The sequence below is a fragment of the Drosophila simulans genome, chromosome 2L (assembly GCF_016746395.2).
Source record: "Drosophila simulans strain w501 chromosome 2L, Prin_Dsim_3.1, whole genome shotgun sequence".
NCBI classification, from domain to species: Eukaryota; Metazoa; Arthropoda; class Insecta; order Diptera; family Drosophilidae; genus Drosophila; species Drosophila simulans.
Genome location: NC_052520.2, coordinates 19413927 through 19440388, shown reverse-complemented (window position 1 = coordinate 19440388; position 26462 = coordinate 19413927). Strand labels below are relative to the sequence as shown.

The 26462-nt window shown below is 43.3% G+C and overlaps 3 protein-coding genes across 14 annotated transcripts in view; 1 reads left to right on the top strand and 2 right to left on the bottom strand.

The window, feature by feature from the left end:
• Window positions 1-1076, bottom strand: LOC6732857 (transcriptional activator hap3). Its single transcript, XM_016180414.3, has 3 exons — window positions 889-1076; window positions 516-823; window positions 1-462 (listed from the first exon to the last, which is right to left on the bottom strand). Exons 1-3 carry the CDS (start codon window positions 959-961, stop codon window positions 373-375), a joined length of 471 nt encoding a protein of 156 aa, XP_016025585.1. The 5' UTR covers window positions 962-1076; the 3' UTR covers window positions 1-372.
• A 25-nt stretch (window positions 1077-1101) lies between these two features.
• LOC6732856 lies at window positions 1102-4440 on the top strand. 2 transcript variants are annotated; one of them, XM_016178055.3, is made up of 8 exons: window positions 1102-1330; window positions 1464-1582; window positions 1778-1993; window positions 2052-2514; window positions 2575-3330; window positions 3378-3562; window positions 3620-3793; window positions 3861-4440. In XM_016178055.3, exons 1-8 carry the CDS (start codon window positions 1261-1263, stop codon window positions 4203-4205), a joined length of 2328 nt encoding a protein of 775 aa, XP_016025583.1. In that variant the 5' UTR covers window positions 1102-1260; the 3' UTR covers window positions 4206-4440. The 2 variants fall into 2 exon arrangements, with proteins under 2 accessions (XP_016025583.1, XP_039149843.1); XM_039293909.2 differs by having other exon boundaries at window positions 3378-3793.
• A 437-nt stretch (window positions 4441-4877) lies between these two features.
• LOC6732854 (tyrosine-protein phosphatase Lar) overlaps window positions 4878-26462 on the bottom strand; it is a 114576-nt gene continuing 92991 nt past the window's right edge. For 3 of the 11 annotated variants that reach the window (XM_039293880.2, XM_039293887.2, XM_039293881.2), the window contains 15 exons: window positions 26128-26364; window positions 25922-26068; window positions 25584-25859; window positions 25275-25298; window positions 21798-21898; window positions 20852-21044; window positions 19512-19662; window positions 19277-19413; window positions 16796-17092; window positions 11965-11973; window positions 10883-11022; window positions 7452-10793; window positions 7275-7385; window positions 6899-7204; window positions 4878-6833 (listed from right to left, as the gene is read on the bottom strand). In XM_039293880.2, the coding sequence (XP_039149814.1) occupies window positions 6765-6833; window positions 6899-7204; window positions 7275-7385; window positions 7452-10793; window positions 10883-11022; window positions 11965-11973; window positions 16796-17092; window positions 19277-19413; window positions 19512-19662; window positions 20852-21044; window positions 21798-21898; window positions 25275-25298; window positions 25584-25859; window positions 25922-26068; window positions 26128-26364 (5540 nt within the window). In that variant the 3' untranslated portion in view covers window positions 4878-6764. Of the gene's footprint in view, window positions 6834-6898; window positions 7205-7274; window positions 7386-7451; window positions 10794-10882; window positions 11023-11964; window positions 11974-16795; window positions 17093-19276; window positions 19414-19511; window positions 19663-20851; window positions 21045-21797; window positions 21899-25274; window positions 25299-25574; window positions 25860-25921; window positions 26069-26127; window positions 26365-26462 lie in introns of all 11 variants that reach the window. The other 8 variants (XM_016180406.3, XM_039293901.2, XM_039293885.2 and 5 more) reach the window with 5 other exon arrangements.

Below are 26462 nucleotides of genomic sequence, written 5' to 3'. Positions count from 1 at the left end.
TTTGTTTACTAATAAACATATTTATTTTATATAAGATTATGAGTAATTTGGCTTAATGGGCCTGTTATACATAAATTCATGATTGCTACCAGTACCAAGACCTAAATTTGAGTTTGACTATGTATCGGGAGAGTAAAAATGGATTTGTGCATATAAAATCTGTAGTTACAATTAAAATAAAATCATATATCATATATACAAATCGAAAAACTAATTAATTAGAAAGAATAGTAAAGATAATGTAAACTAAAATAGTTATTGCAGGGCCTACAATCAAGGTATACTGTTAGGATTCAACAAAACACTTTGAATTAGACAAATATTTCCTTACTGTCAAAAGAACCTTAACTAACAGGGTGGGTGAAAAAGGGACTACTGTTTCCCCGCATCGTTTGCGGAGGTCCCATCTTCGTTGTGCGGATAACTGGCGTCCAGAAAGAGATTACGATCCGATTTGTTCGACTGCAATGGGTTTCTTGGTTATTAACTGGTGTACATAGCGTAATCTCACTGACCTCTCGGTACTTTTGCAGGTAAATGGACAGTGGTTCCACGTAGTTGTCGAATCCCAGATTGCTGAACGCCACCAGCAGATCGTCCCCGTTGACTGTCTTGCGATTCTCGGCGACGCTACGTTCGATGGCTTCACTGCTAATGAAGGATATGAATTCGGAGACGCACTCCTGGATGCACTCTCGTGCATCCTTGGCTATCTTGCCGTTCTGGGGCACCGGAACCTTCATGATCTTTATGATGTTGCAGATGGGCAGAAATCGGTCCTGCTCGCGCAGCATTATTCCTCCATCCTGTTTGTCCGAATCGTCTGCGGGGGATGAAAAATCTGAGTCAAGCTACAAAACACACGATTGTGGATGGTCTTTCGTTTACCGCCGGAAGCCTCGTCCTCCTCCTTGACCAGCATGTCGTTCAGATACTGCTGCGAGTCCTCGCTATTGCTCATATCTTGGATTTTTAGCAGATTTCGTCAACGGATTTGCTTTTGTTTACTTTCCCAAATTGCGAGGGCTATCGTCAATCGATAACCACCCCAAGTGGTGAAGGCTGACCGCTCCACCCGATAACTGCGCCACTGGATCTGGCAACGCCGCGCCTATCGATAGTCGTCTTCTGATCGCAGCGGTATACAGCGGTATTTATTGCGCTGCTGCTCTCTTTTATATATTGATAGTTGTTGATTTGATATCCTCTGATCAGAACGGAATTCACGCGAATTTGGCGCTGACCACGGGTGAGATTGACATGGAGGACATCAAGATCAAGTTGGAGCCGCAGGACGAAGTGCCGGACAGTGCAAGCAGAATTCTGAGCGGTAAGCTTGCATGCTCTCCGCTCACATGCGTGTGTGTGAGTGCTGCTGGGCGACGTAGTGTTGGTGTCTCTGCGATTCTATTACGCACTTTACCGTTAACTTTTAATTCTTTCTAAATTCGGCCAAATTGTAGCATGTGATACGCTGAAAATTTTGGACGAGGGGTCTCAAATGATAACAGTGCCGATCAGGGATCGATTGCGTTCCGAGGACGAGCGCCTATTTATCGACAGCCTTGGACTCGACCAACAGGTAAAAAATATACATGTACATAACCTAAAAAAGCACACTCGTTCAAGGGTGGCGTTTATTTAGGCTGCATAATAAATGAAAATATGTCTTCATAATTATCTAGCTAAATTAAATCTACTAATATGTACTGTTTTTTTTAACGCATAAATTGAAAATATGAACAAAATTTAATCAGCTAATACTTTTGCACCCCAGATATTTGCGTCGGAGGACAATCCAAATCCAAAAGATTGCGATATTTGCCAGTATAAGTTTAGAAGCCAACAGGATATATCAAGTCACCGGGTCCACCACGAAATGAACCTACATTTTTGTCGCCTGGGCTGTGGCATATGGCTGGACACGCTTGAAAAGATCCTTGAGCATGAATATCGCCAGCATTCCCAACCAGGACAAGCGTTTTGCTGTAGGGTGAGCTCATCTGCATTAAACTTTTATGCACACATTGATTAATCAGTGAACATTTTAGGTTTGCGATTTTTTGGCCAATAGCGCGGACGACCTGGCCAGCCATATGCAAAGGCACATTTACGTATATCGCTTTGTTTGTTCTGTTTGTCGTCGGCATTTTGAGTCAAAACAGAGCCTCAATCTGCATAGAAAGCAGAGCCAAGACTTTTGCAGGCAGTTGGATTTCAAAAAGGGGTTATCATCGAAGCCGGAACTTGTGGCAGTTTCTACGCCGGTGCCCTCGGAGTCGTTTTGCTATGTGCAAATAAAAGAGGAGCCACTTAACGCAAAGGAAGATCAAATGATATTGGAAGACAGCCCTCCACTCAACGTAAAATTGGAACCACAGGACGAGGAAATGCCAGATGTGAGTATTAAGGTGGAGCAGTCAAATGACAATTGGACATCCATACATACTCCGTTGAGGAATAAACTGCGCCTGCCTGCTCTGACCACTACCAAAGAGCAGATCCACTTAAAAAGTAAGTTCTTTGCAATCAATAATTAAAATAGTTACATAAATATTACTATCTTCTCTGCAGGTGTTAAGCGACTACTAACGTCTAATGTGGAATCTCTTAACAAGAAAACCCATCACTCAGTGATATCCGATGATACGAATATTCCAATTTCGAACCAAGAACCTTCAAATTCCTCCATTGCAGCCAACATACTGAATGTGTTACCTAGTAACTGCATGGTCATCAAGCTGCCGCCCAACACAAAAATTCTCAAGATGCCAGGGCAAGCTCCCGCTGCCCCTAAGGAACCTCTTACTGTAACTCTGAGTGGTACGGAGAATTCAACCAATTTCATAAAGATTCCGAAGACGATAAGTATAAGTACCGTCGGTTCCATGCATAAGTCTGCTAAGACAGTGCCACCAACCCAAACTCAAAGTCGATCACCGTGCTTTCTTGTCGACGCGTTTAACCAATCCGAGTGCAGACCCGAATCCATGAAAATAATCAAAGAATTTCGAAATCAAATTCGCTCCATAGAGAAGACATTGCCACTGCCGGGAACAGTGCTACAATCGTCGAAATTAACGATGGACGAATCATCGTCATCTCCCATGGAGGCACCCAAACCCGTAGAACTGATGCTCAACCCGTCGGCTTTAATGGTGGCCAGGGAACTGCAGATACAGTACCCGCTATATCGATTTATGTGGACTTGTCCGCTATGCCAGGGAATGTTCGAGAAGCATTGCGCATTTCGTACGCATCTGACTAAAAAGCACGGCTTAGACGATGAAAAGTGTAACGTCCTTAAAGTGGTTTTAATGCCTTCTAAAAGTAAGTAAACTGAAATTTTATAGGGCTCGTTTTAATTGCCCTTACAGTACTTTCAGAGGACTCAGCAAATGCTCAAACAGTGCATGTGCCATCGAATCCACAAACGCCTGTGCCTCCTCCAGAACTGACCAATACTGTTAATTTGCTAAGTGGAGCGCCTGCACCTTTAACAGGACAGACATCAGCACTATCCAATCTTCCTGTTATTAGAGGTGGTTTATCCCAGAAAAATGTAAATATAGATACATCAAAGGTCCCAAAGAAGTCCAGAAAAAATCAGCCGTTCCAGTGCACCGAATGCTTAAAAGTGTTCACTACTTTTGGAGCCCTGCGCATTCACAAGTCAATACATACGGGAGAACTGCCTTACCAGTGCAGCTACTGTGACAAACGTTTCCGAACTCCTGGACAAGTGCGGGTACACCACCGTCGTCACACCGGAGAGAAACCATTTAAGTGCAAAGTGAGAAGATATAAAAATTTGACATTTGTTAATTGATTTATTGGAATTTTCTCTTTCACCTTTGCAGATATGCTCGTTAGACTTTACTCACCGGGAAACTTTAATTTCCCATCTATCGCGGCATATTGGGATGAAGCGGTATAAATGCTACGGATGCGATAAATACTTTGTAGTTGTCAGCGGCTTACGAGCCCATCGTCGTCTCCGGCCAGACACGTGTGGGAAGGTTAAGTTCACCGCTCGAGCCCATGGTCCCCGCGTGCGGGTCATCAGGGGAGAGGTGGTGTTCGAGTATCACCCAGAGCACAACGGCTACTTACGCAGTGAGGACCCGCTCAACATTTTGTCCCAACGTGATCAAACCGACTTAACCCCGCCAGAAACTGCAAAGGGTATAAGTCGTTATCAGTGAGTCGTTTATTTCATTTATGAAATGTTGTGTTTTTAAACTGGCTCATTAGATAAAGTAACTGCGATTAAGAACTAGAAAGGAATATTACCAGATGATATTGAACTTTCCCTATTAAGTCTGGAGAGATATTCCCACGGAATAGTGCAGGAAAGGCTCTGGCTACTCATTGTATCAAGATACAAATGAATTAATTATTAATGACAATTACTTTTGAAATACATTCTATACAAATGTGGATGTGTATGTTGATTGTGAAGGGAGCTGATGGTGTGTATAAGAAGGTGGCTATGTTCATTGTTAGCTTGAAAACCAAACGAGACCATCAATGCAAGGAATATGGATAGACGTGACAAAGTATTTGGCGGCTCCACAGCGCTCGACTCATGATAGTTGGGTCGTAAAATCTTACTTGGAAAGCACTACCCCAACAGGCGATTAACCAGATTACTCCCCCTTATTACTGTTTTCCACACGATGGCTCATGGCCTGGCAGACTTCTTCGTTTATGATGTATTCAAAAATGGATCGGTTAGCAGAATCCGGGATTCGACAGAAAGATAAGGAAAAGTAGTGGCTAGCGATAAAGAAAATACTTTGTAATGATGTAAAAGTATAAATAAAACGATTGACTCGAGTTTATCGCCCATTAAAGGGTAAATTAAAGGCACTTTACGGTTTTTAATTTCATCTTTTATTATTTCTCATCATTCAGTTTGCAGTTTTTTGAAAATGATATATTATTTGTATGGTATTTTTAAACATAATATGACATCCTTACCCATACTTTAATGCGAAATACATACGCTGTTCTGTTTGCTTGATTAGTATAATCATTATATTGTTTGCTTGTTTGTGTATCGTATGACCTTTAAAATTGTTTTATCTTTCTATTTCGTAAAACATACAAAACAAGTTATATCTCAACAAAACTTGACAAGCCGGCAGATTGTGTAATATACAATATAATCGTACATTTCAATTTAGGTATATGTTACGTGTAATACGATTGCAACTCTCTGCGGGGGTACCTTTATCTAGACATCTATTTTTGCTAGCGCTATAGTTTAATTTAGTATCTCTCGGTTTATTCCAAATACGCCCAGCCGGCCAACATCGTCTCAAAATTTTCTACTTCCTAACACTTCCGATCCAATTGGCAGGGGCAACATGCTAGAGTAGTTATAACAAATACCTTTATTTCGTATAAATATTTAGTTTACATATGACTATGGTTGTTTAACATGTGTTTCAGCTAATAATTTAGTGTTTGCTTTTAAGCATTTGCTTGCTAACTCTTTATATATTTATGTATAGTTACGAGGCCGAATTCAAACGTTTTGCAAAACAGCTTATCAGTTATATACATTATTATGTACCTTAAGAACTATTGCCAATGTCTTGATTTATGTATATTTATAACCGCGTGTGTCGCTCTATTTTATGGTAAAAATTATATGCTACAGTACATATCTACAGTTATTATTCTAATCTGTTCGCTTGGTTATTATCTATGTCTTCATACACCTTAGGTACAATAACTTTTCATAGCTTTTCAATCTAAATTACACATACATACGTGGCTAGCTCGGGTATCGACTGTGGTATATACAGGAATGTACTAGGAAACTGAATAGAATAGGAGGGAATGGGGTTGAATTTAAAATAGCTGCTTTGCTGGAAGTTGCGTCTGTGGTCTATCATATGGTCTATGAAATTTGAACTGTCTGTTAGCTACCAAGACATCGATCAGTCCATAAGGTTCGTCACCTTTTGCGGGGAGATCAAAACGTAAGTTGTGTTTGAAAACTTATTTTAGAATCTAGCTGCCTTATAAAATATGCGCTATGCAAGACTTTTGACTAATTGCACGGACCGTTTTTACTGGTTTCCATCAACCGAGGCATGAAAACTGATTAACATAGCAGTGTTTGTTTGATTGTATTATATATTATAATAGCGACTGGAGTTTGCGCCAAATCGCCAGAAGTTTTCGATTTACTTAAAATGGCTTCTACTTTCGACCCTTTGCTTCCGTTCGAGATTCGATTTAGGCGGTAAGACTAATAGCTACCAAGTCCTTAGTTCAAATATGTATCGGTTTCCAGTGGCGCCCCCCATTCATGGTCACTCCGGCGGCAGTACCACGAACAACAAGTTGATTGACATCCTTCTCCATTAGCGAGCAAATCTTGATGCACACACTCGTACATAGAAGTGCATGTGGGTTGATATATAAAGTTTTGATAAACGTGTAACAGTCTTCTTTAGTTTACATTATCAATAAAATAGAACGCATTAAAAGATCGAGTCCCCCAAAGAATCGAAATGGTAACATAACCTGCGGGCGGGGGTGCGCTTATCAACTAAACATATCCACGTATATAAGTATAGGTGTATTAAGTAAGTGTGGGCAGTAGCTGGCTATAATACTTTAGAGTTATGATATCCGTGTATATCGTAAATGCGTATTATGCGTAGAGTTCGAAATAAGTATGCAACGAACGCAGGGTCGATGAGATTTTAGCTCTGTGGACCGGGCAATCCCATTGAGAAATGCACTCAGTTTGTATAATTGTCGAATGAGCCCAAGTACTCCAGTGCAGCGCGATAGCAGAAGTGGTATTGATCCTATGGGAGTTAAAAGAGTAAATGAATCCCATTTCCTTCATCGGTTTTGCCAGTGCAATACCCACCTCGGTTTGTACCATAGCCGGACGCTGGGATCGCAGTATGCGCACTGTCTGGAAGACGTCCAGTACTCCCTCGTACTGCATTCGTTCCAGAACGATGCTCAGTGTGATAAAGACACCCGAACGTCCCACGCCCGCCGAACAGTGCACGGTAATGGGTCCATCCTGGCCAAACTGCTCCTTGGTCTTGTGCACCTGCCCGATGAAGTCGATGAAGCCCTCGCCCGACTTGGGCACACCCTGCTCCGGCCAATCGATGAATTGGAACTGGCGGACGGTGCGCGATGAGCCATCACGGGCATCCGTGACCTAGTTTTATTGAGTTTTATTAAATTAGTTTCATGTTGTAGGCCAACCAAGTCAAGTAAGTGGTGCTCACCTTAAATTCACGCAGCTTATACTGCGGCATGTTGTACTCAGCAATGGGATCCACGACATAATACTGATAGCGTACGGATCGCTCATGAGGCCAGTACTGGAAGCACTTTTCCTGTAGGAATGCAGTGGTTAAGGGACATGAATAATTACTGTATTATGGTGCAAGAGGGGAGCTTACCCTGCCCATTTCCTTGAGCTTGGTCAGCATGACCACAATGGTGGAGTTGTGCTCCCAGAGCATGCGCCAAAAGTCCTCAGCGGCATCCTGGACAGGACCCTGTGCTGCGATGTAGGCGGAACGGTAGCGATAGCCGTCGATAAAGCTGGCGTTCACATAGTCGCTTCCTTCGATTCCATGGATGGGGGTCAGGTAGACGCGACTTGACTCGTACGGCAGAATGTGGACCAGGCGGTTCTTGTGCTTGTTGCACGGCAGATTGGCCGTTACGAACTTGGACGAGTCCATCTTGACGTTAGACAGCTTCTTGAACTCCACCTCCATGCCCGAGATGGTCTCGCCGGGCTCCGTGATCAGTAGTTTCTGTAGGTGGGTGTGTAGATTTCGAGCCGGCACCTCCGTCACCCCACATATGATGGCCTCCAGGATGGCGTCATGGATAAAGATGTACTGATCCTCCGTCTGCACCATGTAGTTCCGTTGCGCCCGTAAGCAAGTAACATGCCCATAGATGTCGATAATCTTCTCGTGCTTCATTCGTTCCAACATTGAATCGATTACGATATAACAGCCAGTTCGACCCACTCCCGCAGAGCAATGAACAATCACGGGTCCGGATTCCGGTGGCGTGAGGGCGCGACACCGGCGCAAGAACTGAAGGAAGGGAGCTGGATGATCGGGCACTCCATGATCTGGCCAGGCTGTGAACTGCAGCTGCTTGATCTCACGCCGATCGTTAAAGCCCTGCCGGCACAACTGGAACGTGCGGATGCTGTAGGTGGCCAGTTCCTGTGTCTCGGTGATGGTCACAAAGATCTGACCATAGGTTTCCGTTCCGCGAGTGGGCCAATACTGATCGCACTTTATGCGCGTTCGTTCCTCCAATCGCGTCATCATCACAATGGTGGCCGTCTTCAGCTCCCAACACATGCGCCAGAAGTCCACAAAGGTCTCCTGCAACGGACCTTGGGTCGCCACGTAGGCATTGTGCTTCCGATAGCCGTCACAGTAATTGGCATTGATGTAATCTGATCCAACCACACCCTCCACCGCTGGCAACTGGACGCGTGAATGGTCGTAGGCGGTAACATTGGCATAGCGATTCTTAGACTTGTTATGCTCCAGATTGGAGTTATCCCAGGTGAACTGTTGGCCCGGCTCAATGCTTTCGTACTCCTGCGAAAACTTCTGATTGTCATTGGACTTGAGTCGTTCGATGTGGTTGGCAAACTCGGATATCGGTATGGGCGGATGGGAGATCATGCCGGGTGTCTGGAAGTTCAAGCGCCTCATGTCCACGGGATCGCTGGGAGTAGGTCCGGCTCCCAGGTCGGCGGCCATCAGGGGCCTTGTAACAGCTGCCTGATCCGGAGTCTTGCACGGCTGGCGACGACGCTTCACCACACAGAGAACGATCAGGGCGGTGGACACAATGAAGGTCGACACCATCAGGGGCAGCACCACCCACAGAATCTCCGGCTCGTCCTTGTTGCGGTTCACCGACACTTCCGGCTCCGCGGGCCAATTGGGATCGGGTCGGTGGGGCCGTTCACCTGGCGGAGCTTCCCTCATGTCCAGCGACAGGAACTCGGAGAAGGGACTGGAGGTGTAGAGGTGCTTCTGTGGCGTATCCACCACCGCTCGCACAAAGATGCGGTAGCGCTTCTCTCGCTCCAACTTGCGATTTGTAAAGTTATGATAATCATCCCCAGATCCCAGGTGGAATGTGAACGGAATGGAACGCTGCGGGAACTTGGCTGCAATGTACGGCGCATTCGGACGCTCTGGCTTGTTCCTGCCCGGCAAGAGATAATCGGTAAGGAACTGATCGGGTATATTGTGCAGATTAGACTTGTCCTCCGGCACCACCACCAAATAATAGTGCGATATGGGTCCATATTCCTCCGAAGCCTGAGGCAGTATCACCAGAATTTCCTCGCCATTAACAACGCCGTAGAAATCCGGCTTCACCATTGGCTGAGGTGCAGCCATTTGTGTTGTGACCGTAATCTTTGTGGGCGGCCGGTAGGAATAATCCGAGGGAATGGCACTCACATTCACATTGTACGTGGTAAACGGACTGAGTTCGTTGATAGTGTGGGTCTTCACATAGTGCTTAAGGATAATCTCTCGCTTGGGAACGATCTGGGTCTGGGAGAATCCCTGCGAGTCCACAAACACCTTCATGGCATCGAAGCTGATCTTGTAGTTCACCGGGGTTAGGCGAATTGGTGGCGACCAACTCAAGGTCATCGAATGGGTGCTGACATCGTGAGCGCGAAGATTCAAGGGCACATCCTCCGGCTTGATGCGTACTGTAACCTTTTCACTAAGACGTCCCAATCCGTTCTTGAACCTCGCCGCAATGGCCACGGCATATTGGGCAAACTTCTCGAGATTAACAAGATCAGCGGATTCCGTAAGTCCAACGGTTTTCGTTTGCCAATCGTCCAAATCCTCGACAGCAGTCATGGTGTAAAAGATCTTGTAGCCCAGCAACTTGCCACGACTTGTTACCGGTTCCCACCAGATCTCCGCAGTTTGCTCCGAGGTTGCCTCTGCTTGCAGGGACATCGGTGCTCGACCCATGTCACGTTCTGTCTCCACGATTAACTTGTCGCTAAAGGGACCTGCTCCCTGCTTCGTGTAAGCCCTCACCCGGAAGATATACTCGGTGTTCTCCTCCAGATTTGTGAACACTGCCTTTCGGAGAGTCATATTTCGCTCGGATCCCAGGCCATGATCGATTTTCTTGTGAAACTGAACATCGTAGCGGGTGATTATGCCATTCCGGTGCTCCCTAGTTGGTGGATCCCAGGTCACGCACAGTACATCCGGAGTTTGGAAGCGAATGGTAATGTTAGAGGGCGGTCCTCCAGGAGTTCCCTCTGGTGTTTGAAATATTTTCACCGTCTCCTGGCCGATACCAATATGATTGCTGCCGGCCACACGGAATTCGTACTCAACCCCGCGTTCCAAGTTATCAAAGCGTTTCTTGGTCATCTGGGGTCCTGACAGCATCTCCTCCTTCAGAGCTTGGTCCTTGACGCCCCACCGAAGTCGATATCCACGCAACTCGCCGTAGGTCTGCGCCGGTCGCTCCCATTCCAGTTCGATGGACACGATCGGTTCCCGCTCCATGATCTTCAGACTCACCGTTGGTCGAACCGGTACTCCGCCAGGAGTTTTCACCACAATCGCAGCACTCCGGTCACCATCTCCTTTACGAGTTAGTGCCGCCACCTGAATGGAGTACTTTGTATCCGGCTGCAAGCCAGTCACATTAAACTCCAGCGTGTCCACCACATCAAACTTGAAGGGTTCGTTCAAAAAGCCCTTGCCCTGAATCAATATGAACAAAGTTAAATAGTAAGCATGTATATATTGTAATTGTTCTTTTGAATACCCAAAAAAAAGTAGTTAAAACTCACCTCATCTCGCAGCTCCTGGGCGTGTATATGATACCCACGGATGATGCCATTACGATCCTTTTCGAGAGGCGGCTTCCAGCTGACATGGATCGAAGTGGAGTTCAAAGGCGTGGCCTTCACATCTTGCGGATCGCCGGGCACTAGAGGCGACGACGAGAAAAGTGACGATTAGATGCGAATACTCACAGTGGTGAAAACAACTTGAAATATTAACATTAAAGATAGCTTAACTTATGCCAAATTATTGGCTAGGCTGCTTAAAACTAACTTACTTAGCATTGTAATACATGGTTTTCGTTTTTCGTAGACAGACAGAAAACTATGGCAACTATTACTAAGAGATTAGACCCTAGGAGTAATACATATCCAAGATATATGTTGGAAGTACAGAGCCAGAACAAACCTAGTTCCAAGTCAATGCCATCACCACAACACAGACAAAAACAGAGTTAAATGAAATTAGGAGTGGGAACTGGAGGAACCAAACAACCAAAGTGCTGCTTAGGTGCTAATAGTTTGCAAATGGAAGGGGTTGCTCAATTGGTGCTCACAGTTTATAGGGGGTGCAGATTATACCTTGATATATTATTAGTTTATAATATAGACCATTACTTAGGAGTATGGTGTCAAAAAAGTACACAAAAATATGGGCTATTGGAAACACTTGGATTTCGATGTCCAACTCGTCTCACTTAGCAAAAACAAATTTGTAAGCATTCAAAAATTTGTTACTCGGTTGTGTGCAAAAAACATACAGTGGAAAATCAAAAAATAGTTTATATATATTTTTTATACACGTGTGCTGCTTTTTTTTATTTTTTAAGGAGCATCAAAAATCCTTGCCGACCTCTTAAATGGTTTGGTAAGATTTATCAAAAGACGTTGAAATAGAGAAACATATCAAAAAACAAAAGAGATGTGATTTTTTTAGTCATCGGTCGAATGATTTTGGACCAATTCAAAAATATGTTTGCGGGAAAAAGAGTATAGGTATAGAAATAGAGATGTATTGTATAGTATAAATAGTTTTGCTATAGGGCATTCTTAAACGTAATACATAGTCAACCATTAAATATACTCACTCTTTTTCTCTAAATAGTTTTAAAATGTTTTATATGTATTATATATATAAACCACCATCCATTAAAGGTTGCGTTCAAAAATCAAATTTCGCAATAATTTCGTATTCACATCAAAAAGTTTCAAAAAGATTTTGGTTTATGATTTTTGTATTTGGTTTTTTGTTTTTTCCATTTTGATTTGCATTCAAAAAAAGGTGCACGAAACAGAGCAATTGGTGCAAGGTGCGAGTGGCCAAGCAAAGTTATTTGGTTTTTTATAGTATGTGAAAAAAGATATAAAATATAGGTATTTAGTTTACAGTATACAGTTCCAAAAAGGGTAACTAGTGCACAAAAATAGTTCGAAATCCGGAAAAGGAAGGGTGAACAACTGAAGAGGGAAAACATGATACAAAATCTACATATTTGTTGGCACACCGTTTTGATACTGTACAGTGTCTATATTGTGACTTTTGAAAACTATTTTCCAATTACCTATGTGGTAGTTTGTAGTTTTAAAGCAGCCAATTATTAATCGGTTAACTTAACTTACCTTAGTTGGAAATAAGATAATACATGATATAAATCTTAAAACTACCTTAAAATACTTACTTTACTATTAATTAGTAATACCTAACATTGATTTTACAATTGTTAAGAATAATGTAATGTTTCTTCTTGCATAACTTTAAGCTTAATACGCGCGTTAATCTAAAGTGTAAAATTCGAGTTCCGCTGCAATGAATATGTTTTACAATTTCGTACATACGCCATTCGTTATTTGGACAATGATTCCCTGCCCGGCGGTTCCTTGCCCTCAACCATTGCATTTGGGTTCATTAAAAATGTTAAATAAATGCATAATACAAATTATTCAAATGCAACTGGCGGGGCAAAAAGTTAAATTATGCTTCATTAGTGTCCTGCAGCCTGCCAGGCAGCTTGTCTGCTTAACTCTCCCATTTTCCAGCAGAAAGCTGGTGGAAGGGGAAGGGGAAGGGGCAGGGGTCAAATGCCGTGGCGTTGTCTCATTTTTTGTCATTTCACATCCATTCACTCCAGGTGAGATGCCCGCACACACACATAGAGTGCCCACCCACAGCCCACAGTGCACTAAAAATATAAAATAATTAAAATGCTACCGTAGAAGTGTTCTCTATTTTGTGTTTCCCTCCCCGTGCTCCTTTCCGTGCTGAATGCAACAAACGAAGCAAGGAGCGCGTGCTAAGCTTCCAATGCTCGAGGTGCTCATTTTTTAACATTTTCCTTCTATATATGTATGTATGGTGTGGTATGTGTTCGGTATGGTTTATTTATTTTTTGTATTTCTTATTTTTGGGGCCATACGTGTGGGCAGGACGAGTGCGAGAGTGTCTGGGTGCACAAAGGAGGACGCGGCACACGTGGCGGAATGAAAAGCAAGTGCCCAGCTTTAGACAGGTGGAATGCATTCGCATTTGCATTTGCATTTGTGCTGTGGCAGCTAACAAGCGCATCACATCATAACGAAATACGCTCCCGACATACGAAACACAAAAATTAGTGAAGAAGGACTATAGTCGCGTGTAACGACTATCGAATACCCTGCATTGTGTTACAAGCCAAAAGGAGACACTTGAAAAACCCCAAATGATGATGTGGAATTTCGTAGAAAATTATAGAAAGGTTTTCTAATAGACCCCGGGATACACATATCATAAAATTACCAAAGTATCTGTTAGATTTTTATGAAATATGGTATTAGGAATTCCATCTCCCCAGCTTCTATATATCCAAGATCCGACAATAAACGACATAGCTTTTGGCAAGTACAACATGCTCCCACAAAACAGGGTATCCAAATGAGTACAAGAACATGATAAAAACGAGAAATGCAGTGGCATGTACACTGAACAGCAGTACTACCAGTACTACCATGTGCTGACCCTTTAATGCCGGCGCAGATGCTTCTACTGCAGCTTGTGAGCCGCCGGCTACAAGTGCGAAAGCAGGAAACGGAAGGGAGTCGGGTTCGGTTTGAGATATGTGGTCGTTTGCCCCTGGATATGCCAAATTGAGTACAATTAAAACGAAATTCAAGTCAGTCACAGATAGCTCGATGGCGTTGCGGTGCTTTGGTGCTGCTTTTGCTGCTGCTGGGTTCATGCACAGCGAGAAAATATGACTGGATGGGTTCATGATGATTCTTAACTTCAGAGTAAAGCAATATTACGTAGCCGACATGTTGACCACTCACAGCAATCGATTGTGAAATGGTTATATTAGAAGAGACTAGACTTTTATAGATCTGTAATATTTCAATCCAGTGATATTTTCTCTCTGTGCGCCCTGCAAGTGATTTCTGTGGAAAACATCCACTTATTTACATAAGTGTCCTTCCAACTCGCATTGTGTGTGCCTGTGCATAAGGTGCGGTGCTATCGGTGCTGCAGACTTAAGACTAGGCTTATTATAACATCTAGAGTGAGCTAAGATATAGAACTGTGTGACACCGAGAGTGAGAGAGAGAGACGTACACTAAGGTGCTTAGCAATAAGTACGTTTAATTTACAGTGCTTAGCCAAATCAAAATGAAGTGAAGGACCAACCCACACTCAGATGGTGTTGAGCTCTTGAAACACACAAATTGAGTAGGTACTTTATAAAGAAAACTGGTTGCTGTCGAACAGGCAGGTTAACAGCTAACAAGCAAATGAAGGTACATAGTATATAAGGTTGTTCAAATCAGAATGGATTTTATTGCAAGAGCAAGAACAAAAGTAGTATATAATGGGGATTGGAACAAAGCTACATTTATTGAATGAATGGGATTTGTTTTTGGGTCTTGAACACAGAGATCCAATACCACTGACGTTCAACGAAATACTCGAACAAATTAAGCATTAAAGTTATGGAACCAAAAAACTTCTCGATCGGACAAAAAATGTTGGGGGCAGGTGGCAACGATGAAAATTGCAAATATGCAAATGTGTTAACTGTGCAAACATGCAGGTGATTGCAAATAAAACTTAATAAAGTGGGTCAACAACACAAAATATACAAAATTATGTGCGTAAATAAAAAGTTCGGTTAATTTTGTGCAGAAATCAATTTAAGGATTTGCCATTTGCTGTGCTGGATTCGCTATTTGCATAGCAGTAACAAAAAACAAAACCCATTTAAAAACGTGCGACATTTGCGGGGCTTTTGGGGCATTCGTGGCTGGATGGGATGGGGATATGGGGACATGGGGATGTGTGGAGCGTGGAGCTTCACTGGTGACAAAGTGCAAAAACCGTGTGCCAAAAACCAAACAGATAGGGGTAGAGCTCAAAATTATAGTACACCGAGCTTTTGTAAACGTTATTAAATATGTATGCACTTATGTAAATATCACACATGTATGTAGATGTACTGGCAAAGGTGTGTTTGCAGGTGAGCGTGAGCTGCGAAAAAAAAATTATAAATAAATAGAGCGAAACATTTTGCGCTATTTGCGCTGAGTAAACATTGCAAATAAAAAGTGAAATATGTGCGGGAAATTTATTGGGCTCAAAAAGAGGGTTATTATGGCCAGAGCCCCAGTTTAGGTACGTGTGTTGTGTTTACATTTATAATTGCATACATTTAATTATGCAAATAAATAAATAAAATATTTAATGCAAACAGCCTAAAATCAAATTTGTGTATTGGTTTTGGGCATTAGGTTCGTGTCGTTCGGGTTGTGCTTACAAAAACTATATGAAAATGCCAAAAATACAAAAAGATTACATGGAGTTCATGGCGATTTTTGGTGCTATACAAATTACCACAAACAATTGATGCATTCATTATATTCAAAAATAGTTATTTATAAAATTCGATTCGTTAGCGATATTAAGAGATATAGTATGTATCTTGGTTTTGTGCATTTCTCGAGACGATTGCGAGTCAAGAAGTGAAAGGAACAAAATGATGTTTGCTTGCATATAGTACACAATACATAGGAGTTCTTCTAAAAAGAGATATTTCTTTTTCGTAAGAGATTTTGTGCAAAAAAGTAGTCAAAAATTGCGCCAAAAAATATGCAATTTCATAGTGCCAATAAGATAATTTTGTAGATTTTTAAAATTTCAGTGAAATATACAAACGAATTCTCACAAATGAAAACGTACGAAAGATTGTAAAATATCATAAATATATAAATTAAATTGGACAAGGTTTGGATGGTAAAACACAGTGAATATGTTGCTCTCAACATAACGAATCTAAATCCAATGGATCCCAGGCGATCATAATTGTATCTTTGCTGTTTGAGGACGATTATAGATTGAAAATGCTGAAGGGCATTGAGTTATTTAAATATAAATAAAAACTGCAGTTTTATGTTACATTTCGCAAAGATTTTATGATTGATCAACTAGTCAGCATCGGACAGACTTTGGAAATAATGAAATTATACTTGGGTCTAGACTACAAATCAAAAATTAGCCGCTTCAAAACCTTTATGTACAGCTAATTGGTAATTAAAAAAGGGTTCAATTGGGTTGACAAAAATATATATATATAGATATCTGCATATATATCAGATAACGCTCCATAGTGTTCAGCCGCTCCTGTGATGAATGCTCCCGATATCAAAATTCAAAAATTGTACAAAGTTCGATTAGTTTCAGGTTGATACTTTTCAGGGGATGATACAATGGATACAATGGTAACGAGATAAGAAAATATCAAAAACATAACTTAGGATAAGTGTAAAACTAAGAGTAGGGCAAAAACTTAAACGTAATTGGTAATAGGTAAACAGAAGCGCGAATGATAACTAATCGAAACGAAACGAAAGTTTACGATAGGACTTACGCTTAGGTAAGATCGTTATGGGCATACATACCATCCTCTTGGGTGCGCAAAATGATGGGATGCGACCGGGGCCCATCCCCGACGGAGGTGCCGGCCAGCACCCAGATCTTGTACTCTGTCCAGCGCTTCAGCTCGTCCAGCACAATGCTGGTCATATTGAGGGTCATGGTGGTGGCCTCGTCGTCTTCGCGACCCACCTCCACGAAGAACACCTTATAGTATATGATCCGGCCGTTCGACCGCTCGACGGGCGGAGGCAGCCAGCTGAGGGATATGGTCGTCGAGCTGGTGGCTATGGCGGTGATATTTCGAGGCGGAGCACCTGGTACTAATTACATAGATGGGAACGGAACGTATTTGTGTGTGCATTGATTTGATTGGGTTTATTGGTTTGGTTTGGTTTGGTTTCATTGATGTTGTTGATGCATAGCCAAGGTTTGGATATGAGAGTTGGTTGTCATAGCGTTCAGCAATTAGCGCAGAGAATACGAAAGATATGTATTTTGTCAAACCAAAATAAAAGGGGTAACATGAAACGAAAAAGCCGTAAAGCGAAATAATATTAAATCATATGGTATAACATGGTTTATATAGGCATAAAAATATCAAAACATAAACTCGAATATCAAGACAGACTTTCCAATGGTTTATGCAAATAATGTTGACTCCTTTTGCGTTCGTCAATAATTTGTGCATATTTTTTGGTAACGACTTTTTGAGCTGAAAATTTCCAAAACTATCTACTACATAGATGGCATGCATCGAAAGCTTCGAAAACAATAAATAAATCAACGTTAACTAAACACACAGGCAACAATATCTACATACACACAAAAGACATACATTTGCATAAACCATTCGAATTTGGTACACATAGAGAGGTATAACTAAATATAAATAAACTACGAAACCAAGGATCTTAAAATACGCCGATTCTAAAACAGGCGGAATAGCGGTGGCAAATGATTAACTCAACTGAACAACCATTGAAATGGGAATACTAGGTAATTGGGATCTAGTATCTTGGCCATATTCGGCGGGCAATTCAACTTCAAGCGCAAGCAACAAACTACGCACAAAATAACTTTGCGGCTTGTCTTCATTGCAACCGTCTGTGCCACAATAAGTGGCGTGGCACAGACAGAAAGACAGCAAGACATTCAGACAGACAGTCAGACAGACAAGCATTTACATTTTAATTATGCGAGTATGCAAAACGTGCAAATATGGAAACCAAAAGTGATATTTATGCCGCTGCCAAGAACTTTGCACTTCCGGCGTTCGTCGTCTTCGCGCCGCTCTATTAAAATATCATTCAAAATCAATTTTCTAGACACCGATGCAGACGGAGAAGTTAAGGAATTTTCGGTTTTCGGTTTTGTGGTTTCAGTGCTTTGGTGCTTTGGTGCATGGTGCATGGTGCATGGTGCAGTGTGCAGTGTGCGAAGTGCATTAGGAACTTTGGCATTTAAATAGTGGTCTAGAGTTGGAAATTGTTTGGGCATAATTTACATGATTTAACACTCAGCGAGCCACAAATGATAAATGGAATATAATCGGGCATTGCACAATACACAAATTCAAATATGCGTGCCGTAATAGTTTGGTTACTTTTCATTTTCTAGCATTTTCCAGCATTTTGCCACATATTTTGCATTACATAACATCGTGCAGCTTGCTTCTCAACTTAAACGGAAAGGTGTTTCTGATTTGGAAGTGGTAATCGTTTGATTTTCCGGGTTTAATCCTGTGTGTGATGTGGATGTGGACTGTTGGCTATTGTTCAGTTGGTTTTGGTCTGTTATTGGATGAGCTCAGCAGATCGCAGCGGGTAAGTTATAGTAAGTATTGACTATATATTTATCTTAAATCAATTAAACGCCACTGCGGTTTGCCAAACTCTAATTTGTAATATATGGTTTATTCTGTTCTATGTGTGTAATGCTAATAGTCTTATTTCTATGTAGTATGTAGCGTATATATGTGTAATCTATGTATGGTTTTTGTAATCAGTGTGGTTTTGTACAAACTAACTAATAAATGTTTCTAGTTCGCTTTTAGAGATTATAATCTAAGGAACTAAATCTTAGGACTAACTTGCAAGGAACAAGAACGATCACATGTCAAACAATATATATATGTATATTATATAGAGGTATGTATATATCGATATAGGTATGTATAGTCAAGATATAGGAGATTGGGTGCATACAACTCAGTGCACACCAGGAGGCACACTCATTCGATATTCACTGCATTCACTCACTCGTTTACCTGATTCCACGAAGGCACAACGCAATAAAAGTTATTTCGCACTCAGACATTTTGGTTTCGGGTAACTGAGTAATCAACTACATGTTTATGGACACATGTTCAATGTATCGGGTTAATATATCATATAGAAATCAATCAGTATTGTCGCTGCACTTAAGCCTATGGAAACTTGTACGTCTACGGCGTTTCGAACTAACTTAAGGAGTTACGCAGTTAAGTGCCGCATTGGTCAACTTACCGTATTGCTTGGTGCGCACCGGAATGGGCGGGGTGGTGGCGCCCTCGCCGCGCTGCGACCTTGCAGCCAGCCAGATGTAGTAGAGGGTATCGGGGTAGAGTCCGTCCAGGGTATACGCCTCCGAGTTGGAAATGCGCCTGAAAGAGGAGCACATGGTTGAGAACTGTTCTGCGAGTGAGGGGTTTCGGATTTCATCGCCCGGATTTTGGGGTAAACTCCGGGGCTAAGGACTCACTTGTGATGGGCCTGATTGGCGTATGTGTCATTCCAGTAGAGCTCGTAGTGCACGATATTCTCGCTGGAATGCGTCGGCTTGGTCCATTGCAGTGTGACTGCGGTCTCGCCGATATCGGTTGCCCGGAAATTGCTCGGTTGCGATGGCACACCTTTGTAGACATATCCGTATTTCATATTCCGGGGGGTTTTCGGTCATATTTTGCGTGGGTTTCGGGCGTCGAGGGTTTGGTGTGCGTTGTTTGCCGGTTGGGAATTGCATTTGGTTTTTGGTTTGGTTATAATGAAACGGAAATTACGGAAATTAAATAAAATACAAACAAATCAATGTGGGGCATTTGTTTGCATGCCGATGGATCCGAGCGATAGCGATTCCAATTCAGAATGCTGCCTGATACTGATGAGGTGACACACGCACACCAATCGCTGCATCAGCATTTTGAATTCCTATTTGGTTTCGGTATGAAATTGATTGAGATGTGTCCATCTATTCAAACACCGAATAACCCGCCCGGCCTATTCGATATTTCTGAATATTTCAGAGCCCACCACGGAAGCCAGCTGGGAAAACCCGTAGAGAAAATGATTATCAATTTTCAAATATTCCTGCTCCCCAGGGGAGCCAACGAAGAAGATCCCTGTCATCGCTTTGAACTTTTCCGTTTTAATTTAATGAATTAAACGAAGTCATTTCGAACTGCCAAGTGGCCTTGTTCGAGTATGGACATAGATTGGCTTTAAGAGTTACATGGCTTAATTGAACCCAAACTCAGAGTCACGTCCGACCCCGAAATGGAAGTGGACATATTTTGCAGCTTACACAACCCCGAGCAATAAGTCGGCGCAGTTCAAAGTTGAGTCCCTGTTTGGTTAGTTATTGTTGCACTTAAAGCTTCTTAAGATGCCCGCAATCGGCAGTAAGTCAGTCCGACTGGCCACGCCCCACCTAAGCGCCCATATGCATTTGCATCCAATATAATCGCATCCACACAGATACAGATACAAATACAGCTACAGCTACAGATAGACGCATCCACTGATTGCAGCAGTTAATGAATATCTGCCGGACATGCCCACAAGTGCAGTCGGTGTTTTGCTCGGACGGAGATAAATATTTCATTGAACGGACACACGTTTCGCCTGACATTTTGTATTATAATTAAATAATTGGTGTGATCTATGTGGGCCGATTGAGTTGAGCAATTAAATTGCAAAATGTCCCCGATTCAAAATGCGTGCATGTGTGCGTTTCGGTGTGCGTGTGTGCTGTGTGTGTGCCATGTGTGTGTGTTTCATGTGCCTAATTGGAGCTGATTGCCCAATCAATTTGGCTTAGCTTACCTTGCTGGGCCTTCACCTGGACCGGCGTGGACATTGGACCGGCTCCCATCGATGTGTAGGCCTGAACCCGGACCGTGTAGATGGCGTGGGGCGTCAGCTCCGAGACTGTGGTCAGTTCGCTATTGTCGACCATCTGGGAGTTCCACGACGCCTCCGGCTGATTCGAATTGGTCGTGTAGTACACCTTGTAGCCCTGTTTTTACCAAGAGAAAGTGTGAAGGAGTTAGAGGTTTCCCATGCCAAACAGATACGCTTATGTTTTATGAATGTAGCGCTAATGGATCGTAAATATTTTAAATATTCCCGAACCACAGCAGCAAGTAAACTGAATTAAGAAGGGTCTTAGTTAAATTTGATCCCCAAACTAATTTATTAAATTTAAAACTTTTGTTAACTTTCAAGTTAAGCTTAACAGCCAAATTGAGGACTCTGGAAAGCAGCAGGGCTACGAAATTGAAGTCATTCGAAATCTAAACTCCAAATCCGATTTTCACCTTTCATTAACTGATAAACCGAAAATGATATATTGCTGCTGCTGGGAGATTTGTGAGCCTAAAAGGCCCGGACAAGTAAGCCTGCCCCGCCGGGATCCGGGGGCCAGAGGGACCACAGCGATTGCCGACTCGGAATGGAGACCTGTGGACAGGTGTCTAGGATTTGCATACGAACGTCCGCCAGCCATTCGTGTCCCGGAACATGGCCAAAGGCATTTTGCCAATTTCCCTTCGATGGACCCCTCCATTCGACCCATTCGAGCCATTCGGCCTGACGTGACAAAGTGCGTTGGTCGGACTCCGGACTCCGGACTACGGACTCCGGGCTACGGGTTGCTGGCCGGGGGGAGCTCTAGGCTACGGGTTCCGGACCCGGTGCCCGGTGCTCGGAGTCCGGACTTTGGACGCCGGATCTTATCGTTTAATATGCGCACTTGATGCCAGGTACTTACGGTCACTTGTCCATTGGGCGTCTCTGGTGGTTCCCAAGTAATAACCATCGTGGACGAGCTCAGCGTGCGCACTTGGACATTACGTGGTGCACTTTCCATTTCTGCAGGCGAGGAGGGGAAGACAGAAATGGGTTATATTAGCATTGTCATGACAAAGGTTGGGCATATAACAATGGCTGGTTGGCTTGCACAGCAGATACGTTTATATGTATGTATGTATGTATGTGGCCTGGCTAAGCGAATTTCGAAAATGCATTGGTCCTATGAAAACTCATTGGTTACCGGCTTTGGAATCCTGGAGGATTATTTGCTGGGGCTCTGGGTCGCAGTAGCCACACCAGAACTCCATTTTATAACTACTCTTTCATAATTATGCTCGCATAACTACATTTTTGTTTACTTCATGGGATGAACGTATGTAACTACAAATCTGCATAACTCGATTTATATTTGCGTATTTACAGAAACAGATTGATGGCATGCACCAATGAAAGCTGCCACAATTTCCCTGTAAGTTGCTTACTTAAATGCTACATCCTTTGCCACAAAGTGTTAAATGTAGCTTTTAAATGCACACAACCTTTATTTGACCATTCGCAATTTAGTTATAGTTTCAGCTTGCTGTCAATATTAAATGATTTTAGAATATGCTGCCCGGCCAGCACGCCATTCATCCCCATTCATCCTCCCAAAAATCATAAATATGCAATTTCGTTAAATGATTTTCTGGGGCGAAATGCGCACAACGACAAACAAATGCCATTATCGAGAAACTAGTGAAGCCGGCAGGCGGCGAGTGGGTGGATGCCGCTTTCTGTGGCATTAGGGCATCGCAAATGTTTTGCACAGCAAACAATCCCCATCCATCACAATTTGTTTTTCCAATGAACGCTCCGTTGTTGTTTTAGCTTCTGCTCCTGCAGATCCTGCTATTCCTGCCGTTCCTGCTGCTCCTGATGCTGGAGATGCGTATTTCATGTCGCGTTTCATGGTCGCAGGAGGTGGATGTGGCGGTGGAGGTCAGTGGGATTGGGGGTGTGGCCGCTGGGATCTGCATTTCCGGGCAAAATTGAGCAAATTGTTATGGCGCGTTGGAGCCTGGCGGCTGTTATAGTGAGAATTTTGCATTTATAAACTGATTTTTGTGTGTGCTGGCCGCCGCCGCCGCCGCGGCACCAAAAAATGATTTCCCGCGAAGCATGAATCTAGCTATTCGTCATGCATTTGCATGCATTTCAAAAATTTGTCGGTCAACTGCATTGTCAGCCGCGAAATCATCGGTGGCATTCTGATGCCACACTCCCCACCCGCCCCCTGCCTGCGGAAAAAGATAACCCCATCGAGCAGCCCCATCATGAATGGCAATTAGTGGTAGAATTCTCCATCACTCAATTTTCCTTATGTGCGATATGGGCATGGCATGTGTGGTGGTGGGTGGTGTGCGGTGTGTGTAACCGATTCGTAAACCGATTGGTTAATGGCCAATCAATAAATTCCAATTTCTCACAATTTTACTGCAATATCCACAAACGGTGCAGCAGCAGTTTTATCCACAATTTATATCGCAGTCATCTCATCTGTTACCCAAGTGCTACCCCCAATTGCTCGTAGTGTGTGTATGGGTGTGGGTGTGGGTGTGTGTGCTGGCCTGGTCCATTGCTTGTTATAGCCAAGATTTGCATGCAGCTCGCACACACCGAATCACCGATAGATTCAGACAAAAATTTCCTCCCAGCCCTTGTGAATCTCTATGTGTGCGGGTGTGTGTGTGTGTGGAGGAGCAGGATGCAGGGCAGCACGTAAGCTGCATTTAAGGGCATATACATTACATACGGATACGCTCCATTAATATGTATCCTTGCATGCCTGCGCACACGCCTACTCCTTATAGCACCAGCTTACAGCACTAAATCGTTGCCCCCATCGTCTCTGCATCCGCACAAGGATCGGAGGCAGGAGCATGTGCAGGCCATATATCTGATTACTTGACGAAAGGATATGCTCAAGACTCGTTGCATTCTCGCCTCAGAACCGATTGCGGTCCGCACTTAAACTGTGGGTTTTGATTACTGCCCCTCCACAAGCAGTTTCTGCTTTCAAACGCTTTCACAGACATTAATGAGTGGGTTTACCAAATGCAGAAGCGGCAGCTCCTGCAGCTTTTCTGCTGCCTTTCGAATTGCTAAGAAGCTAGCCAAGCGGGGTGACAGCAATATATGTACATATATCAATGGTCAATTCAGTGTATCCACTCCACTGACAGGCGTTTGGGTTTTAATCTAAGTACTAGTAGTTTCAATTTCAATGGAGAAGTAACAGATACTTGATTCAAAAGGAAAATAAGCGCCTACATATTTAGTTTAAACTACGAATTGTTAACATTTTGACAATTTAGAACGTATGCTTCCGGACACAGGTGCTCCAGTTGGCACCAACCTACGTTTCTTCCCATTTAAGCTAATGCACTCCCTCTCCATTGTAGAGTAGCCTTGCTGGCCACGAGAAAACCCTGGGATTACCCACTTGGCTCAGCTGCTACCTAAGCCAGTGACACGTGTTAAGCATTACGTTGACCTGCTGATGCTCGTCCTGTGGGATCCGGAGCCCAGCTTTAAGCGCCCATAAACGTGGCCATCGGAATATTATTTCGAAACGATATTGGGCAAGCGATAAGCATAATTGCGGCAATAAAAGTTTCCAACTTCTGTACGACACGCTCTTGGATCTGCTGGTAAAAATGCAACTGCAGCTGCTGCTGCTGCTCGAAGAAGCGAGCTGATCGAATTGAAGAATACCTATTTATATAGGTTTTTATAGTAGTTAACTAAACATAATAGGTGACTAAAAGATAGTTAAGTTAGGCTTAGCTTAAGATTGATAATCAAGTAGGTTCAGAGAACTTTAAATATACCATTATTTATATTTTAGGCTAGTGATACAGGACTCTTAGTTGGGCTGGGGAACATTATGATACCCTGTTAGAGGGGCCAGAAAAAACAGAAGTGGCCGGAAAGGCATGTCAGACAAGCACACGCTTACGGGGGTATTGCCAGGACTAAAACAGCGTTGCATGCACCCAACACACACACACACCAGCACAACCATGCGCATCCAAACGAACGCATAACAATGCAAACTTTATGGGATTTACGGGGGAGGATATCCCCATAGCCCCAGCTGGGGCGCCACCCCGCACACGCCCCCTCACGCGCATACGTCAGGATATCGCCAGGACGCGAGGTTCTGGATCGCAGCTGCGTATGCAACGAATTTTTTTACATTGCATTTACCTTTGATTCTATCTAGCTACTTGTTATTCCGCTTTCTTTGCTCCTTTTTACTTTTTGTACTATTTTTTTACTTTTTATACCCTTTTCACATTTTTCGGGTCGGATTTGTGCTGCTCAACAATTGTTATTGAAATTGTTTTGCCAATTTTTGGCCAACCATAAAATTTTGTTTGCCAAGGATACTTACTTGTGCCACCGAATGAGAAATCGCCTGAGATGGCAATAGCATGTGAGAAAGAGAGAGCGGAAGAAAGGGAGAGAGAGATGGCAAATAGACATTTTCAAGAAGGGTTAGTACGATTGCCGACATAATGGACCAAGGCAAATAAAAACGGATCTAAGCGCACTCTAAATTCAAAATGAAATTGGTTAAAAGTCCTTTTGTGCAGCATGTGAAAGACGGCGAGGCGAGAGAAGGGCAGCAGTTAGTAAAATGTCCTCCGAAAATAAAGCGGGGCATACCCAGTCCCACATCCGTGATACTCACTTGTCTCACCGGTGGTACATGTCGCTGGTGCCGAGGGCGGTCCACGTCCAATATTGTTCACGGCTATCACGTAGAACTCGTACTCCGTGTAGGGACTCAGGGCGCGGACCACATAGTACATGGTGATGATGCCGCTTATCTCGCTGAAGGCCTGGTTGGCGTTCTTCGGCTTGTACTGGATCACGTAATATTGCAAGTCCTCGGGACCCTTGTACGACCACTCCAGACGCACCGAAGTGGCGGTCACCTCGGAGATTTGCACATCGGTGGGTGCGGTGGGCAGAGCTATGAAAGAAACCATGTTTCGATTGTCAGTTTCCCATGTAAATGCATCGCACTCCACTTACATTGCACTTTAACCACCGAAACAGAATCGATTTGGCCCAAAGTGGAGGCCGCTATGCAAGTGTAGTTGGCGCTCTCCTGGATATTGATCAGCTGCAGGACATTTCGCCCGATTGGCATCTCATTCTCGGGTGTAAGATCTTCAGAGCCTGGAAAATGGATAGTAATTGAGTATTGGAAGAGAATATTCTACAACCAATTGACATACCCTTCATCCACTTGACATGCGGCATGGGTGAGCCGACGGCAATGCAGGATAGATTCAGATTGGATCCCAACATCACCTCGCTGATGGTCTCTGGTGGGCGGGAGAAGGTGGGCGGAACACGACGGACTTTCACATACAAGTTGGTGGCCTTCGAGTGCTCCGTGCCCATTGAGTTCTCAGCCACACACTCGTATTTGCCCTGATCCTCCTCGCGACTGTTTTCGATTTGCAGGAAGCCTACAAAAAATAAGAGGTAGTGTTATTAAAAGGTAAATTTAAGAATTATTCGTAAATTCATACAACTAAAGTCATACCTAAGAATCTATGCTTATTGG